The sequence below is a fragment of the Lampris incognitus genome, chromosome 13 (assembly GCF_029633865.1).
Source record: "Lampris incognitus isolate fLamInc1 chromosome 13, fLamInc1.hap2, whole genome shotgun sequence".
Taxonomy (NCBI): Eukaryota; Metazoa; Chordata; class Actinopteri; order Lampriformes; family Lampridae; genus Lampris; species Lampris incognitus.
In genome coordinates, this window is record NC_079223.1 from 5,192,232 (window position 1) to 5,210,076 (window position 17,845).

General features: G+C 47.7%; 1 protein-coding gene across 1 annotated transcript in view; it reads left to right on the forward strand.

The window, feature by feature from the left end:
• Positions 1-239: 239 nt before the first annotated feature.
• Positions 240-17,845, forward strand: part of adgrb3 (adhesion G protein-coupled receptor B3) — a 179,051-nt gene continuing 161,445 nt past the window's right edge. The window contains exon 1 of the mRNA XM_056291703.1: positions 240-993. Within this exon, the coding sequence (XP_056147678.1) occupies positions 240-993 (754 nt within the window). The remainder of the gene's footprint in view (positions 994-17,845) is intronic.

Genomic DNA, 17,845 nt, shown 5'->3' on the forward strand with positions numbered 1-17,845 from the left:
CGCAGCGGCCACTAGGTGGCAATGTTTGCCCAAAATATGCTAAAATAGTCCAGGAGACAGGCTGGGTATGCAGAAGGCATGTGGCTCAGGTTGATGTGCAGGATTTCCATTTGGATGATGTGAAATGAGACGAAGCAAGTTAATCAGACATGTCAGAGAGAAGTCACCATGACGTCATTTGCCCCGCCTCTCACCAGACTAACTCTTCTCATTTCTCCTTGCAGGCCAAATGACATAGGATGAAGGCTGTTCGTAACCTGTTGATTTATATATTTTCCACCTATCTTCTGGTTATGTTTGGATTAACTGGTGCCCAAGATTACTGGTGTTCGACCCTGGTGAAGGGGGTCATTTACGGATCGTATTCGGTGACGGAGATGTTTCCCAAGAACTACACGAACTGTACGTGGACGCTGGAGAACCCAGACCCTACCAAATACAGCATCTACCTGAAACTGTACAAGCGAGACTTGAGCTGCTCTGAATATTCCCTGCTCGCTTACCAGTTCGACCACTTCTCGCACGAGAAGATCAACGAGCTGCTGAAAGTCAACGAGTCCATAGTGTACCTGTGCGACTCCAAGAATATCTATGTCTTTTTGCTGTACGACAAGAATTTCGTCCAAGTACGGAGGGTTTTCCCCTACGACTACAACGGATTGACTCCGCAGAAGCTGGATGAGGAGGAGAAGTCGGTGGTGGAGTTCCTGGTGCTGAACAAGGCCAGCCCCAGCCAGTTCGGCTGCCAGGTGCTCTGTACCTGGCTGGAGAACTGCCTGAAGTCAGAGAAAGGGACGGTGGAGACGTGCGGGATCGTGTACACGAAATGCACCTGTCCCCAGCATCTGGGCGACGGGGAATCGGAGAGCATGCTCATGCTCAACAATGTGGTGTTACCCCTAAACCCCCAGACGGAGGGGTGCCTGTCTCCCCAGCTCCAGGCTGGGCAGGTCTGCAACCTGAGCGCAGAAGTGAAGAGACCTCCTAAAGAAGGTGAGTGTCCTGTGAGCCGCTCTGTCACCTGCAGAGTTACACCTGTGCTTGTCTAGCTGAAGGGCCGAGGCGTCCATGCTGCAGACTAACTAGCGGATGTGTTGGTTGGTTGTGCACGTCAATTAGCCGACCTTCTCTTTGGCCTTTTTGTTGTTGTTGCATGTTTACAGTGTGATGGCCCATGAAACAAAGAGCACACATAAGACGTAGCTTACTCGTTAACAAAGCTCAGTGTAAAGCTGCCAGAGGACTGGGTGTAGTACCGAGACCACGATCCAAACCACCAAAACACATGCTCGCTGGGTAGACGACTGAAACATCATGTTGATGGATTTACTACAGTGTCACTGCCGACAGACTAGAAAGTGCTGCAGATTTGAAGGTGTGTTTTATTTGTGTGTGGGTGTGTGTGTGTGTGTGTGTGTGTGCGTGTGCATGCGTCCTGGACATTTAGGTCTATATATCCACAAGACAGTGTCAATGGAAATTTACATTCCCTTACTTTCTACTGGAAATATTGTCCCTTGCTATACGTTTCTCTCTCTCTCTCTCTCTCTCTCTCTATCTATCTATCTATCTATCTATCTATCTATCTATCTATCTATCTATCTATCTATCTATCCATCTATCTATCTGAGTGTCGTGGCACTGCTCATACAGTATTCAAACCTGGTCAATAAGATGGGGGTGGTGTCATGTTAAACATGTCATTGTCATTGGAGTGACGGTTCTGATGAAGTCAGTGGTTCTGATGAAGTCAGTGGTTCTGACGAAGTCAGTAGTGTGCAGGACTCGTTACAAGCCTGCTGGAGGAATCACACTGTTGTTATGACACAAAACAGCCTCAAATAAATAAATGTTGAAACCAGAACTAGAACCAAAACCATGCAAGTACCGAGTATCGAGAGATGTTTTCAGTTTTATCATAGATCACACACACACACACACACGCACACACACGCACACGCACACACACACACACACACACACACACACACACACACACACACACACACACACACACACACAGAGACCATATGGGGGCTGCGTGTAAGAAAGATACTTAAATGAACATTAAGTGGCAAATGGGTTGAATGTAGTCATCATCATAGGCTGTTCATTAGTGTCACTAAGCAGCAGTAGGTGCTGTGCAGTTAACAAATTTGTTTAGCTTTTAATTAAACATAAGTGGAACCCTTCTCGACACAGTTTCTCGCATTTTAAAAAGGCACTTGTAAAAATCACAGATGTGCGTATATGCCATTTCCATTGGAGATGAGATGAAGCAGTTTGAATCGTTACACACGAAGGATGACATGCATTGCGGCACAGGATTAAAAACAATAATGACTCACACTTTACTTTTGGGGGGGGGGGGTAATCAACCTAGAGAATGAGAAGAAGTCCCCCGTGTGGCTTTGTGTTTCGCAAAATAGCGGCTGCAATAACGGCACTCTGGAGGACGAGTTGCTGCTCGCTAAACAAACAGACGAGGTGAACATCACAGCAACAGAACAGCTATAGAACAGCTATAGAACAGCTACAGAACAGCAACAGAACAGCTACAGAACAGCTATAGAACAGCTACAGAACAGCTATAGAACAGCTACAGAACAGTTACAGAACAGCTATAGAACAGCTACAGAATAGCTATAGAACAGCAACAGAACAGCTACAGAACAGCTATAGAACAGTTACAGAACAGCTATAGAACAGCTACAGAATATCTATAGAACAGCAACAGAACAGCTACAGAACAGCTATAGAACAGCAACAGAACAGCTATAGAACAGCTACAGAACAGCTATAGAACAGTTACAGAACAGCTACAGAATAGCTATAGAACAGCTACAGAACAGCAACAGAACAGCTATATAATAGCTACAGAACAGGGTGTTCTGCTGCACTGACTGATTCCTGCATGTATAGGATATGTTTTAAATGTTTCTGCAACACCCCGCCAACTGATTCCTATGCTTTGTTGAACGGAATAAGGTTAATATCCTCTTAATGCCTTTGCAAACAACTCCTCTTAGTCTTGTTGCAAATGTCCACGTGGTTCATTAAGAGGAGGGAGAATGGAGAGACGGATGACGCCGTCATTTTGATGATGCTTCATCCGCAGGTTCAGCACAGCACTTAACAACAGAGTCATTCTCCAATGCAAATGACCACTCCAGACAACCCTGCAGTCAATTAGTATGTCAAGTAACATCAGAGAATAAACCTCACACACGTGTTTCTGCAGCGGTCTTCCAAGAGTCAAGGTGAACTTTACTGTCATTCAGACATTGCACAGAACAGAGCACGGCGGAACAAAGCCTGGCTGCATCCGGCCCACGACTGTAATAGAACTTCTTTTTGTCTTTTACAGAAACTAGCCCAGCCACTGGGAATGCACAGTTTCTCTTTTAGAGAAGCTGATGTTAATTGCAAATGGCAATCAACAGCATTATTGTGGGAAAAACTGCTGGCGTATCATAACATTTGTTTAAATAGTCCTTGGTCTCATATGCAGTGAAACATTCTTTGCCCCACAACATCTGACATTTCTCTATCAGCATGTTAATAACAGCTTAAGAGCAGAGCTTTTTTTTTTTTTCCACTCAGAAGATTTCCCCTAAGCTTCTATTTATAGAGTGGTGGATGGGAGGTTTGAGTAAATCCGTTTTCATCTGGATAACGGGGAGATCACCACTGGGTTTAAAAGAGCACAGCGTCTCCATTGGCATCATGGACGGTGACAGAGGGGGTGGTCCTGATGAGGAAAAAATAGCATTGCAAAAAAGAAGAGGACAAGGGCTCGGTTTGATAAAAGTGGCTGCCTTTGATCTTCTGGGTTCCTGTGAGAGGACGGCTTCAGATCACATGGAAGAACTGGAGGGCCTGAGGATGAGCACCCTGTCCATGGCTTTTAAAATCTCCTGCTTTTGGTAGGGGGGTTGGGGTGGGACACGCGGCCCTTCTTGGCACATGATACTCATCCAAAGACATGATGATTTAACCATGACCAAGAAAAGCAGTCATGAAAATAAATCAGGCTGCATTCCCTTAAGATTGAGTCCCCATGTTCCCTTCACTGGCCAGACATGTTAGCTTCACATGCTAGCTTCACATGTTAATTCACGTTAGCCTCACATGTTAATTCACTTGGTAGCTTCATGTTAATTCACATGGTAGCTTCATGTTAATTCACATGGTAGCTTCACATATTAGCGTCACATGGTAGCGTCATGTTAGCTTCACGTGTTAATTCATATGGTAGCTTCATATGTTAGCCTCACGTTAGCTTCACATGTTAATTTACATGGTAGCTTCACGTTAGCGTCATGTTAGCTTCACGTGTTAATTCACATGGTAGATTCACATGTTAGCGTCATGTTAGCTTCACGTGTTAATTCACATGGTAGCTTCACATGTTAGCATCATGTTAGCTTCACGTGTTAATTCATATGGTAGCTTCATATGTTAGCCTCACGTTAGCTTCACATGTCAATCCACGTTAGCTTCACATGTTAGCTTCACATGGTAGCATCATGTTAGCTTCACATGGTAGCGTCATGCTAGCTTCACATGTTAGCTTTACATGTTAGCGTCATGTTAATTCATATGGTAGCTTCATATGTTAGCCTCACGTTAGCTTCACATGGTAGCTTCACATGTTAATTCACATGCTAGCTTCACACGTTAGCGTCATGTTAGCTTCACATGTTAATTCATATGGTAGTTTCACATGTTAATTCACATGGTAACGTCACATGTTAATTCACATGTTAGCTTCACAAGTTAATTCACGTTAGCTTCACATGTTAATTCACATGATAGCGTCATGTTAGCTTCACGTGTTAATTCATATTGTAGCTTCACATGGTAGCTTCACATGGTAGCATCATGTTAGCTTCACGTGTTAATTCATGTGTTAGCTTCACATGTTAGCCTCACGTTAGCTTCACGTGTTAATTCATGTGTTAGCTTCACATGTTAGCTCCACATGTTAGCTTCACGTGGCAGCTTCACATGTTTGCGTCGTCATTCTGCAACACCAACAGTCTCTGCAACGCTCCAGCTAGCTGTGCCACGCTCCAGCTAGCTGTGCCACGCTGCATGTCTGACACCAGGCGTGTCTGTTTTGTGCTCGGTGATGGCTGGATGGCTGGTTGGAGGGGGTGAGGGCTGGGGGCGCCGTTGTCCATTTATGAAGGAGAAGAGGGAGGACGATGATACGTGTGCCCTTCTGCAGACATGGGTCCAACAGCTCGTGAGTGCTTATAGCGTTGCGGTGTTATAGAAACCATCCCGAACGAGTTAGCTGGGTGACGCAGGCTTAATTTCACGGTATTAAGTCGTAATGTTTTCCCTCGTTTCAACAGTTGAGGTTAGATAAGCCGAAGGGGGACATGTTGGACCACGTTTCTCTCCATCACACAGAGACAGCAAATACAATAAGAACCCAACACACGGGTGCAAGTGTGGGACCCGTGAAGCCACGCCGCCTTTCCGGCGCCGAGTGCGTTTGGTGGCTGGGACCAGGCAGGGGTGTTTTTTCTCCTCCTAGACATGTTTTTCCTCTCTCTCATCTGTTCTTCCCCTCTCTCATCTGTTCTCCCTCTCTCTCATCTGTTCTTCCCCTCTCTCATCTGTTCTTCCCCTCTCTCATCTGTTCTTTCTCTCTCACAACTGTTCTTCCCCTCTCTCATCTGTTCTTCCCCTCTCTCATCTGTTCTTCCCCTCTCATGTTCTTTCTCTCTCTCATCTGTTCTTCCCCTCTCTCATGTTCTTTCTCTCTCATCTGTTCTTCCTCTCTCTCATCTGTTCTTCCTTTCTCTCATCTGTTCTTCCTCTTTCTCATCTGTTCTTCCCCTCTCATGTTCTCTCTCATCTGTTCTTCCCCTCACAACTGTTCTTCCCCTCTCTCATCTGTTCTTTCTCTCTTTGATCTGTTCTTTCTCTCTTTCTTTTCTTCCCCTTTCTCATCTGTTCTTCCCCTCTCCCATCTGTTCTTCCCCTCTCATCTGCTCTTTCTCGTTCATCTGTTCTTCCCCTTTCTCATCTGTTCTTTCCCTCTCTCATCTGTTCTTTCTCATCGGTTCTTCCCCTCTCTCATCTGTTCTTCCTCTCTCTCATCTGTTCGTCCCCTCTCTCCTGCCGTGACGGAGGTGCCGACACTTCCAGTGCAAGCCTGAACTCCTCCGTGTCAGATCGCGCTGGCCAGACCACCCAGACTGCTGCGGCGCCGCCTAGCGTCGTGATGCATCGTCCTCCACGTGGGGCTCAAGCTCCCGGCCTGCCGTTGAGGGAGACGCTTTGTTCCGTTGGACGAGATATTCGTCTTGTTGTGTCCCCACCAGAGTTTCAGCGTGTGGTGGTTGTGGGAGTATTGGCAGGTCGCTTTGTAATACCGGCCCTCTTTACTCGTCCTCCACAAAGTGCAGCCCAAAGTTCTGCAGCGCTGAAGGAGGCGACAACTGTGCCAACCAACCCCCGCAGCAGGCGTTATTAAAAACCCACCATAAACTTTTATCTCTTTTGGCATCACTTACTTTATATTCTGAAGGGGGGAGGGGCGGTCAAAAGGATGTGTTGACGTCGCAGCCATGTCCCGCTGCGCAGGAGCTGTCTCACCGTTTCCGGCAGGCAGGACCGTCTGTGCAGGAGCTGTCTCACCGTTTCCGGTAGGCAGGACCGTCTGCGCAGGAGCTGTCTCACCGTTTCCGGCAGGCAGGACCGTCTGCGCAGGAGCTGTCTCACCGTTTCCGGTAGGCAGGACCGTCTGCGCAGGAGCTGTCTCACCGTTTCCGGTAGGCAGGACCGTCTGCGCAGGAGCTGTCTCACCGTTTCCGGCAGGCAGGACCGTCTGCGCAGGAGCTGTCTCACCGTTGCCGGCAGGCAGGACCGTCTGCGCAGGAGTTGTCTCACCGTTGCCGGCAGGCAGGACCGTCTGTGCGGTTTGAACCCGGTCCCCATCCTCGACCTGATTTACCACTCCGGCGGCCGAGGAAATAAAACGAAGGCCGACCCGGGCGGCGGAATGATTACCTGGGGGGGAGAGGGGGGGGGTGGAGAGAGGAGGGGGGGGGGGCTTTTATAATCTGGTCAGCCCGAGGAATTAAACCCCATCAGCATTCACAACATTACACCACACCGGGGCTGAAATGCCGTCCGCGGACTATAAAACCCGGGACGGCGGAGCGCCGAGCGGAGAAACTGCCTTTCCTCCCCAGCGTTGGCCTTGATCAATAACTTAGACCCCCCCCTTACACACACACACACACTCTCTCTCTCGTCCTGTTGCAACACAAACTGCACCGACATGGAAGTGACTCAGGGCTGTGTGTCTGCAGCGACGCTGGTTGCGTCTCATTCAGCGCTGCACGCACCGTGGCGACGGGTTGTGTGTTTGTCTGCATGTCATAACACAGTGTTGTGTTGCGCTGCGTTGCGTTGTGTATTGTGCTGCGTTGTGTTGTGTTGCGTTGCGCTGTGTTGCGTTGCGTTGTACTGTGTTGCGTTGCGTTGTTGAGTTGTGCTGCGTTGTGTTACGTTGCGTTGTGCTGCGTTGTGTTGTGCTGTGTTGAGTTGTGCTGTGTTGTGTTGCGTTGTGCTGCGTTGTGTTGCGCTGTGTTGCGTTGTGCTGTGTTGCGTCGTGCTGTGTTGCGTTGTGTTGTGTTGCGTTGTGTAGAGTGTGTTTCGCCACTGCACACACAACCCTCCGTATGAGTACAAAGTGTAAAAGCAGAAGAGATCAAGACCTTTGGGAAGGTGCATGTCAGGGGGGAGCTTGAGCCACCCCTGCGTACACGCGGACTCGGTCCCACGACGCGGACCCGCCGCGCTGCGGATTCTGCTGAGAGCCGCGTCCCTCTCGTGCGGCTGCAGGGCCAGCTCAGATCCGCCGGAAGTGAGTGTGAATAGTCTCTGAATCAACGCGCTCGCGCGTTCCTTAATTAGTTTCCTCGTTAGAAACTAAAACCGGACGATGCTCGTGCCCTCCTCGGCCACCGCGTCGTCCTGTAGGACACGACTGGTTTTTCACCGGAAGTTGGGAAATAACGCCTCGCCAGCGCCCCCCCGCGGTGTTTCCGGACCCACTCCGTCAACAGACAACCCGCGAGCTACGGCGCGTGCCAACGTGACCCACGTGCCGTGTGGGGAACAGCCGCCGGATGGTCTTGGCACAGGGGGCGCTGTCGAGGCGACCCCCCCCCACACACACCGTCCGCTGCCGGCGTCTGCGCCCCACACGGGCCCCCCACTCACGCTGCAGCGCAGCAGTCAGCCCGCATTACGCGCAGTCATTGTTCCGCGCCCTCGGAGGCCGTTTTACTTCCGGGTCAGTGGGGGCGAGGCTGCGGCTCGACTGCGCTGCGTTCGTTTCTTTAACGTGCGCTGGGATGTGGTGCTGGTTCTGGTTCCTTTGCTGCTGCTGCTGCTGCCGTGATAGTGTACATGCTCTGCACGCTGGGCCTGGACCCGGACTGGGACTGGGACTCGGGACTAGTCTGTCCTGGCTTTTCACAGTCATCTTCATTTGGCCCTGTCGGTTTGTTTGCACACACATGCAACTTGACTTGGTTTAGTGTGTCTGTGTGCTCACATACAATAACAACACTACAATCTTAGCAATATGTACAAGAAATTATACATATATATATATATATATACATAGTATACATGTATACATATATAATCCAGTGAGTCAAGTACATTCTGTATCACACAGTACGAGCCTGTTTCATGCCATAAGCAATCATCAGCTCCAGTGAGCCTAGTGGATTATTTTGCTCCTTATTTCCTGAGCACTTCCCCTACCGTTGTTTTATATACATACATACATACATACATACATACATACATACATACATACATACATACATACACACACACACACAAACATATTTAAATATATATTATATTTATATGTATATACACACACATTTTAAATAAATATATATGTTATATATATATAACATATATAATATATATTTATAAGTATGTATGTATATATGTATGTGTGTGTATGTACATATATATACACACACAGGTGAAACGGTGAAACAGGAAGGCAATGGCACACACACACACATAAATATATATATATATTTATATGTATGTATAGATACACATACATATTTAAATATATACATATAATATATATTTAAATATGTATAATATATATTTATATGCATGTGTATATATACACATTTAAATATATACATATATAATATTTATATGTATGTATGTGTTGTGTGTATATATACACACACATATATGCACACACACACACACTTAAATTTATATATATAATATATATTTAAATGTATGTGTATATATACACATTTAAATATATACATATATATTTATATGTATGTATATGTGTGTGTGCATACACACACACACACACACACACACACACACACACACACAGAGGAAACAGGAAGGCAGGGGTGCGGAGTGCAAAGATGCTGGAATAAATGTCAGCAGGTTACTTATAGACATGAGGCAGGTGGACATGACAGAATATAAGAATAACAGTAATAATAATAGTAGTAATAATAATAGTAATAATAATATGCATGTATAAGTCCAACATACAGTAGGTTTATGATGACATGCTCGGTGTTCATCAGAGGGACGCCTGTGGAAAGGAAGTGTGCTTGTGTCTGGTCTCTTTCTGCATCGATGGACCACTGGAAACACTGGACCCACCCACCGCAGCAGCAGCAGGTGGGGATTAGGTCACGGCACACACACACACACACACACACACACACACACACACACACAGACACACACACACACCCTTCGTCAGTTTAGCGGATCCTGTGATTGTCAGTCTTCTAAGAAGGGGTCAGACATTGTGTGGCAGCTTCTTCTCTGGCTCTGCAGCCCACCTAAGAGCAGCAGTGAGGGGTAACATGGAGGTCCTGCTGCAGGAGGACGAGGTCAGCACCACACGCCGCACGCTGCTGACACACCCCGCCACAGGCACCGGACCGGACCGGACCGGGCCACCAGGCAGCTGTTTGATCGCCGTCTGAACGTCGTGTGTTCAATGACGGTGGCGTGTGGAGGAAGCGTGGGCATGACGTCATCGTCCTGGGAACGTCATTCCCAAATCCAGCTGTGGTTTGAAGCTGCACGGGCTTTGGATTAATTCAACATTTGTGTCGCATCGATGGTTATTTTAAACTTTTAACAGCCGGAAAAACGGGCTAAGCTGCCTCCGCGTAGCCGAGGACGCGGAGAAGGACGGCCCTGCCCCTGCGGAGGCCGACGGGTCGCTTACGCCCGCGAGTCCCTTCGTTCAAACGACCACGCGTTCCACCTCTTCTACCCGCTGACACGAGCAAGTCCAGGACGCCAGGCACGCCGCGCTGTACCAGTCGTGGATTCCGCATCGCAAGTTCGAGGCCCTGCGAGAGAGTTCCGTTTCCACGCCGCTGACACGGACGGGGTTTACGCGGCTGCCGCTCTGGGGCTTTCCTCCCCCTCCCAGGGAATGGCTGGACTATCCACAGCCTCCACGTGAGCGGCGTGTCCAGGCCGCTCACCGACGGGGCTGCTGGGGAACACACAGAGGGGGCAGAATGGGAAGCCGGAACAGCTTTTCCAACAGCAGGGCCGTGTGTTGTGTTTTCTGGACGCTACGCAAATCATTGCACGGTGAGAAGTGTCAGCCCTGAAAACCACAGCTCGACCGGATCTGACCTCACGCGCCCATCTACACTGGGGATCAGGGAATACGTAAGGCTGCACAGGAAAGTGCCCACACGTTTAATGTGGGCATCAGACGCGCCTGCAGATGCCTTAAAATCGAAGCAGTCAGCCCTTTAGAGTCCCGTCCAAATCCATCAAGGTGACGGAGCTACATAGCTGCCTGCATCGCCGATGCCAGATGTCCCTTCGTGGGGCAGCGCTCCGCTTTAGTGCCGAAAGCCTGCCTGAGCAACGAGGACACGTTCATCTGCCGTTTACAGCATGCGGCGTACCCGGCACACGCTATGCCCTCAAAAGCAATGCCGAACGGCGGGAGACCTGTTCGCAAGCGACGGTGCCGTGAGACAGCTGATGGCACAGTCCACCATAGCTATGAACTCCGTTAGTCCCGAGTAGCTGCTGAAATCTCCCGCGTGTGCCCATTTATTTAGCATTGCATCTTCCAATTTAAGAGTTGTGAGGCAAACAGAAATCACCAACGCCGCATTTCTTCATCGCCTGGCCGGTCCTGCGACTTATACTCCAAAGCGACTTATGCAGCCCAATTCTGACGGACCAACACGCCACTTTTCAACCAAGGCCACTAGATGGCACTGTTTAATGTTGAGACGACTGAAAATATTGTACCGCCTACACAAATGCGACTTATACTCCGAGGCGACTTGTAGTCCGGGAAATACGGTACTTCAACCAACAGATCTTAACATTCAAAATGTCATTGTTGTTAATTGACAATACTGTAGTCCAACAATAATAGAGAGGAGGATTTTTTTTATGTCCGGGTGGCGTGGCGGTCTATTCCGTTGCCTACCAACACGGGGGATCGCTGGTTCAAACCCTCGTGTTACCTCCGGCTTGTAATTATAGGTTGTGCGTGGTTGTGGTCCTTTCAGAGCCCCTATAGCACGCACAACACTGCTGAGCTACATCCTTACATAAATATTAACAGGTGCTTATCGGGAGACATTTCCATTTGTAATTGCGTGTCTTGATTTGACGCTACGGTTCCCCGTCTGTATTTTGCAATTTCATGAGTTGACGATGAGTGGGCCTCCTGAATCAAAGCAAGAGCTGCCGTTGTTCTCCTTCCCTTTGACTTCAAAAAGGTGCCTATATGAATGAGGACACAGCAAGTAATGAGCCTGTGGAGATGAAGAACACGCCTTCATCTTCTTATGATACAAATGAGATGTATCTACTGCTAACATGTGCATCATCCATCCGTCCATCCATCATCCGAACCGCTTATCCTGCTCTCAGGGTCGCAGGGATGCTGGAGCCTATCCCAGCAGTCATTGGGTGGCAGGCGGGGAGACACCCTGGACAGGCCACCAGGCCATCACACACACATTCATCATCATCATCATCAGGTCGAGTGTCCTCGGATGGCTCTGACCCTCTCACGCCACCCGTCTCCATCCTGCAGAGCAGCTGGAAGATCCTCGGATGGACGTGCTGTGTCGTTGACAGGTTGATGGATGTCATTTCTTGCAGGTCTTCCCACACGAGTCTTTCCACGTTTGGGTGACCAGAGCAGACTGTCGCCTGCAAGTTTCTCCTTGCTCCTCCAGCAATGACCAGCAAATCGATCCCTTCGTTCTCGGACGGTGTTTGAGATGGCGGGTATGTTGCCACAGACACACTTCTTTGTAGGGTGCTTCTTCCAAGATACATGTAGTGCAGCATTCTGGAGAAAGCCCCATCAAGTTTGGATTCAAGCAGTTTAGTGAGGGTCCAGGAAGATGATCCACATGGGAGAACAGACTCAACTGTTGCTCAAAAATTCCCGCTTCATTCAAAAAATTCACACATTCACACCGAGGGACAATTCAGTACGGCCGAGTCACCTGACCTACATGTCTTTGGACTGTGGGAGGAAACCGGAGTCCCCGGAGGAAACCCACACAGACACGGGGAGAACATGCAAACTCCACACAGAGGACGACCCGGGACGACCCCCAAGGTTGGACTACCCCGGGGCTCGAACCCAGGACCTTCCTGCTGTGAGGCGACCGTGCCAACCACTACGCCACCGGGACGCCGCATGTGCATGATTCAGTTTTCCATTACCTGTCGTCCTAAGAAGGAAGTCTACCTGCATTCTCAGCCACATTTAAAGCAGAACTCGGAGGACTTGGCCTCCGCGTGCCCACCTGAGATGAGCAGAGCCGACTGTCGAGTCAACAAACCGAAACGCGGAAATATTCCTCATTTCAGTTTAATTTCTAAAGGCGTTTCGTCAATTTTTCATTTAATTGTTGATGTTTTACTTGAGACACCTTCATATTCTTACAAAGGACAGAAACTGTTGCAGAAATACCAACAACCTGCATGCTCACCTTGCCTGGAAAAAAAAAAATCAAAATTTTTCGTGAAACGTCAATGTAATTCAACTCTTTCATCCTCACAAGAAAGCACAGCAAACCTCTTGGCATGATTATATAAAGACTGCACAAACCTATGAACACACAACACTGGTCTCCGTGTCAGAACACAGAATAAGTCAAGGGACGGCGAAGTGTGAGCCTGCTCATCCTCAGAAGGAGCTGCAGCCCGCTGACCCCTGCAGATGGAGCGGCGGCTGGGCCTGCAGGGGTGAGGGCAGGCAGGCCTTGCCTGATAGCCCGTCGGGCCTGCAGGGGTGAGGGCAGGCAGGCCTTGCCTGATAGCCCGTCCCTGCGATTCAGCAGGTTGGGCTGGGCCTGCAGGGGTGAGGGCAGGCCTTGCCTGATAGCCCGTCCCTGCGTTTCAGCAGGTTGGGCTGGGCCTGCAGGGGTGAGGGCAGGCCTTGCCTGATAAGCCCGTCCCTGCGTTTCAGCAGGTTGGGCTGGGCCTGTCGGCGGCTGGCTGCTTCAGCTCACCAAGGAGATGCATTTGCATGAACATCCGCCCACCAAACCTGGCAAATGAGCCTGTCGCTCAGAAATGCGGCACGGGTCATAAAGTGGATGCCAAATCCAGTTTCTTCTCAGGGGACTCCTGAGGCCGCTCTCAGTAATATTCCCTCCGCGAGTCAAGCAAAACGCCTTCATGCTGAAGTGATGGCCGCCATCTACTCCGTCACAGCGCATGATACCATCAAACGGGAGTGTGCGTGTGTATATATATGTATAAATCATATTATATTCTTATATACATTATATATTACACATATAATAGTAATGTATAATAATATTTTATTTATATATATGAAACTGTAAAAAGAAACACTCAACGGTAGGGGAAGTGCTCAACAAATAAGGAGCAAAATAATCCAGTGAGTCAAGTGAATTCTTTATTTTAGCTGATGATGGCTTATGGCATGAAACAGGCTTGTACTGTCTCATAAAGAATTTACTTGACTCACTGGATTATATATATATATACACATCTGTAACTTAAACATATAGTATATATTACACATATATATTATGTTAGTAGATATGTGTGTATATTATATATGTGTTAGTAGATGTGTGTATTATATACACATATAATACATATTACATATATATTATATAATATATATGTTACACACACATCTATCCATCTATATATGAAAAACTCATCACATATTCCCAAGCATTTTTTGTCAACTTACTCAATTAACTTCATACATGAATACATATATTGTTGATCTGCTACACATAAGTTATAATAAAGGCCTCTTCATATTTCAGTACTGCTCTCCTTCTGTCTTACAGCTAGGAGTATTGAACTTTTGTGCTTGGAGGGAGGCTGGGATGTGGGTGTCATCAGGACGTGTGGTATTAAAGCAGCTGGTTCGTACATGGGCGACTGGCATGTGGACTCGTTTGTTGGAGTCCTTACAGTTGAGTGAGTAATACTGCACAGCAGTACCGCCTCCCTCCAGACGGATGAGACCTACTCAAGATATATGGACCACTTCCACATGAACATGTTCCCACAACCCCACACAAACCTCACCGGCGTCTCATTCTCTCCCTCCTTTCCATGTTTTCTGGCTTGTTGAATGACAGGGCGAGCATCAGACCCGGTTAGAGATGATCAGACCCAGTTAGAGATGATCAGACCTGGTCAGAGAGGATCAGACCCGGTCAGAGATGATCAGACCCAGTCAGAGATGATCAGACCTGGTTAGAGATGAGATGATCAGACCCGGTCAGAGAGGACCAGACCCGGTTAGAGAGGATCAGACCCGGTCAGAGATGATCAGACCCGGTTAAAGAGGATCAGACCCGGTTAGAGATGATCAGACCCGGTTAGAGAGGATTAGACCCGGTCAGAGATGATCAGACCCGGTTAGAGATGAGATGATCAGACCCGGTCAGAGATGATCAGACCCGGTTAGAGATGAGATGATCAGACCTGGTCAGAGACTATCAGACCCGGTCAGAGAGGACCAGACCCGGTTAGAGAGGATCAGACTCGGTCAGAGATGATCAGACCCGGTTAAAGAGGATCAGACCCAGTCAGAGATGATCAGACCCGGTTAGAGAGGATCAAACCTGGTTAGAGATGAGATGATCAGACCCGGTAAGAGATGAGATGATCAGACCCGGTTAGAGATGATCAGAACTCCTGCATGGCAGGTGGAGGAGATGCTCCCCATCACAGGCAGCACAGGGTCACTCCAATGCTGTCCACCGCTGCTGTCAGCCTGGGCAGAAAGAGAAAAGGGATGAGAGAGTTCATGCAGAACCAGTTGGAAGTGAATGAAAAGTCCACAAAGGTCCGCAAAACGACTTCCTCAACAACGGCACAGGTAGCAAAGACATGAACTATTGATATTTAAATGTCAGTCGTACCCAATCCTTCTCTTTGATGTAAAAACAACGATAAGTAAATAGTATGTTTTATTCAGTAGCCAAAAAATAGAAAATAACAAAATAACCCCAACTGCATTTAATCAAACGATTAACTAATTTGAATAAAGTTTGCCCCAAACCCATTAATGACCTGACATTACACAAAGTAAAATTAATTTCAGCTCACACAGTAGTGGCTGTTTAACTGGAGTCCCTCCGGCTCGGGAGGCTCCTGCAGCACCGCTCGCTCTCCGGGCTGCGCCGCCATGCTGGCAGGATGCTTTATACCCACACCATCAACTAATCTAGAGAAACCCATTCTCCAGAACCGGGACACATACCAAACCCAATCCATTAACTCTGGAAAAAAGAGTGATAGGTGAGTAATTCCAGATCTAGGGTGCAGCCACACCGCCCTTCCCTTTTGTTAAGCCATTAGTGTGATGGCTGAAACAAGCACTGCTGAAGGAACCAGTCACGTACTGATCATCCAGCGGTACCGATGCCTAATAACTTCACATATGAATAATATATTAATAACATCATATATGAGTAACATATTAATAACATCATATATGAATAAAGATATAGGAATAACATCATATATGAATAACAATATAGGAATAACATCATATATGAATAATATATTATCATATATGAGTAACATATTAATAACATCATATATGAATAACAATATAGGAATAACATATATGAATAATATATTAATAACATCATATAGGAATAACATCACATATGAGTAACATAATATATGAATAACATCATATATGAAAAACATATTAACATCCTATATGAATAACAATATATGAATAACATGATAGATGAATAACATGATAGATGGGCCTTCTAAGTGCCAGAAAACATCTTCACCTTGTTGCTCTTAGGTACTTTTTCTACCCCAAATTCTCCTATTTTCTCCATCTGTCTCTATTTCCCCTGGCTCTCTCTCGCTCTCTCACACACACACACACACACACACACACACACACACACACACCCACACTGTCTCTACTCTTGTAGGGACTCCTCATTGACTACATTCATTCCCTAACCTCAACCATTATAACTACATGCCTAACCCTAACTCTAACCTTACCCTTAACCCTAAAACCAGTCCTAACCCTAACTCTAACCTTACCCATAACCCTAAAACCAGAGTGCTAACCCCCAAACAGACCCTCTCCCTCTAGATGAGTGAGCCAGATTAGTGAGCCAGAGGTGTGAGCTAGATGAGTGAGCCAGAGGTGTGAGCTAGAGGAGTGAGCCAGAGGAGTGAGTCAGAGGAGTGAGCCAGAGGAGTGAACTAGATGAGTGAACTAGATGAGTGAGCTAGATGAATGAGCCAGATGAGTGAGTCAGATGATTGAGCTAGATGAGTGAGCCAGAGGAGTGAGCCAGAGGTATGAGCTAGATGAGTGAGCCAGAGGTGTGACCTAGATGAGTGAGCCAGATGAGTGAGTCAGAGGAGTGAGCTAGATGAGTGAGCCAGAGGAGTGAGCTAGATGAGTGAGCCAGAGGAGTGAGCCAGAGGTATGAGCTAGATGAGTGAGCCAGAGGTGTGAGCTAGATGAGTGAGCCAGATGAGTGAGTCAGATGAGTGAGCTAGATGACTGAGCTAGATGAGTTAGCTAGATGAGTGAGCCAGAGGAGTGAGCTAGATGAGTGAGCCAGAGGAGTGAGTCAGATGAGTGAGCCAGAGGAGTGAGCCAGAGGAGTGAGCTAGATGAGTGAGCCAGAGGAGTGAACCAGAAGAGTGAGCTAAATGAGTGAGCCAGATGAGTGAACTAGATGAGTGAACTAGATGAGTGAGCTAGATGAGTGAGCTAAATGAGTGAGCCAGATGAGTGAGCCAGAGGAGTGAGCCAGAGGAGTGAGCTAGATGAGTGAGCAAGAGGAGTGAGTCAGATGTGTGAGCCAGATGAGTGAGCCAGAGGAGTGAGTCAGAGGAGTGAGCTAGATGAGTGAGCCAGATGAGTTAGTCAGATGAGTGAACTAGATGAGTGAGTCAGAGGAGTGAGCTAAATGAGTGAGCCAGATGAGTGAGCTAGATGAATGAGTCAGAGGAGTGAGCTAGACGAGTGAGCCAGATGAGTGAGCCAGAGGAGTTAGCCAGATGAGTGAGTCAGAGGAGTGAGCTAAATGACTTAGCCAGATGAGTGCGCTAGATGAGTGAGTCAGAGGAGTGAGCTAGACAAGTGAGCCAGATGAGTGAGCTAGATGAGTGAGCCAGAGGAGTGAGCTAGATGAGTGAGTCAGATGAGTGAGCCAGATGAGTGAGCCAGAGGAGTTAGCCAGATGAGTGAACTAGATGAGTGAGCCAGAGGAGTGAGCTAAATGAGTGAGCCAGA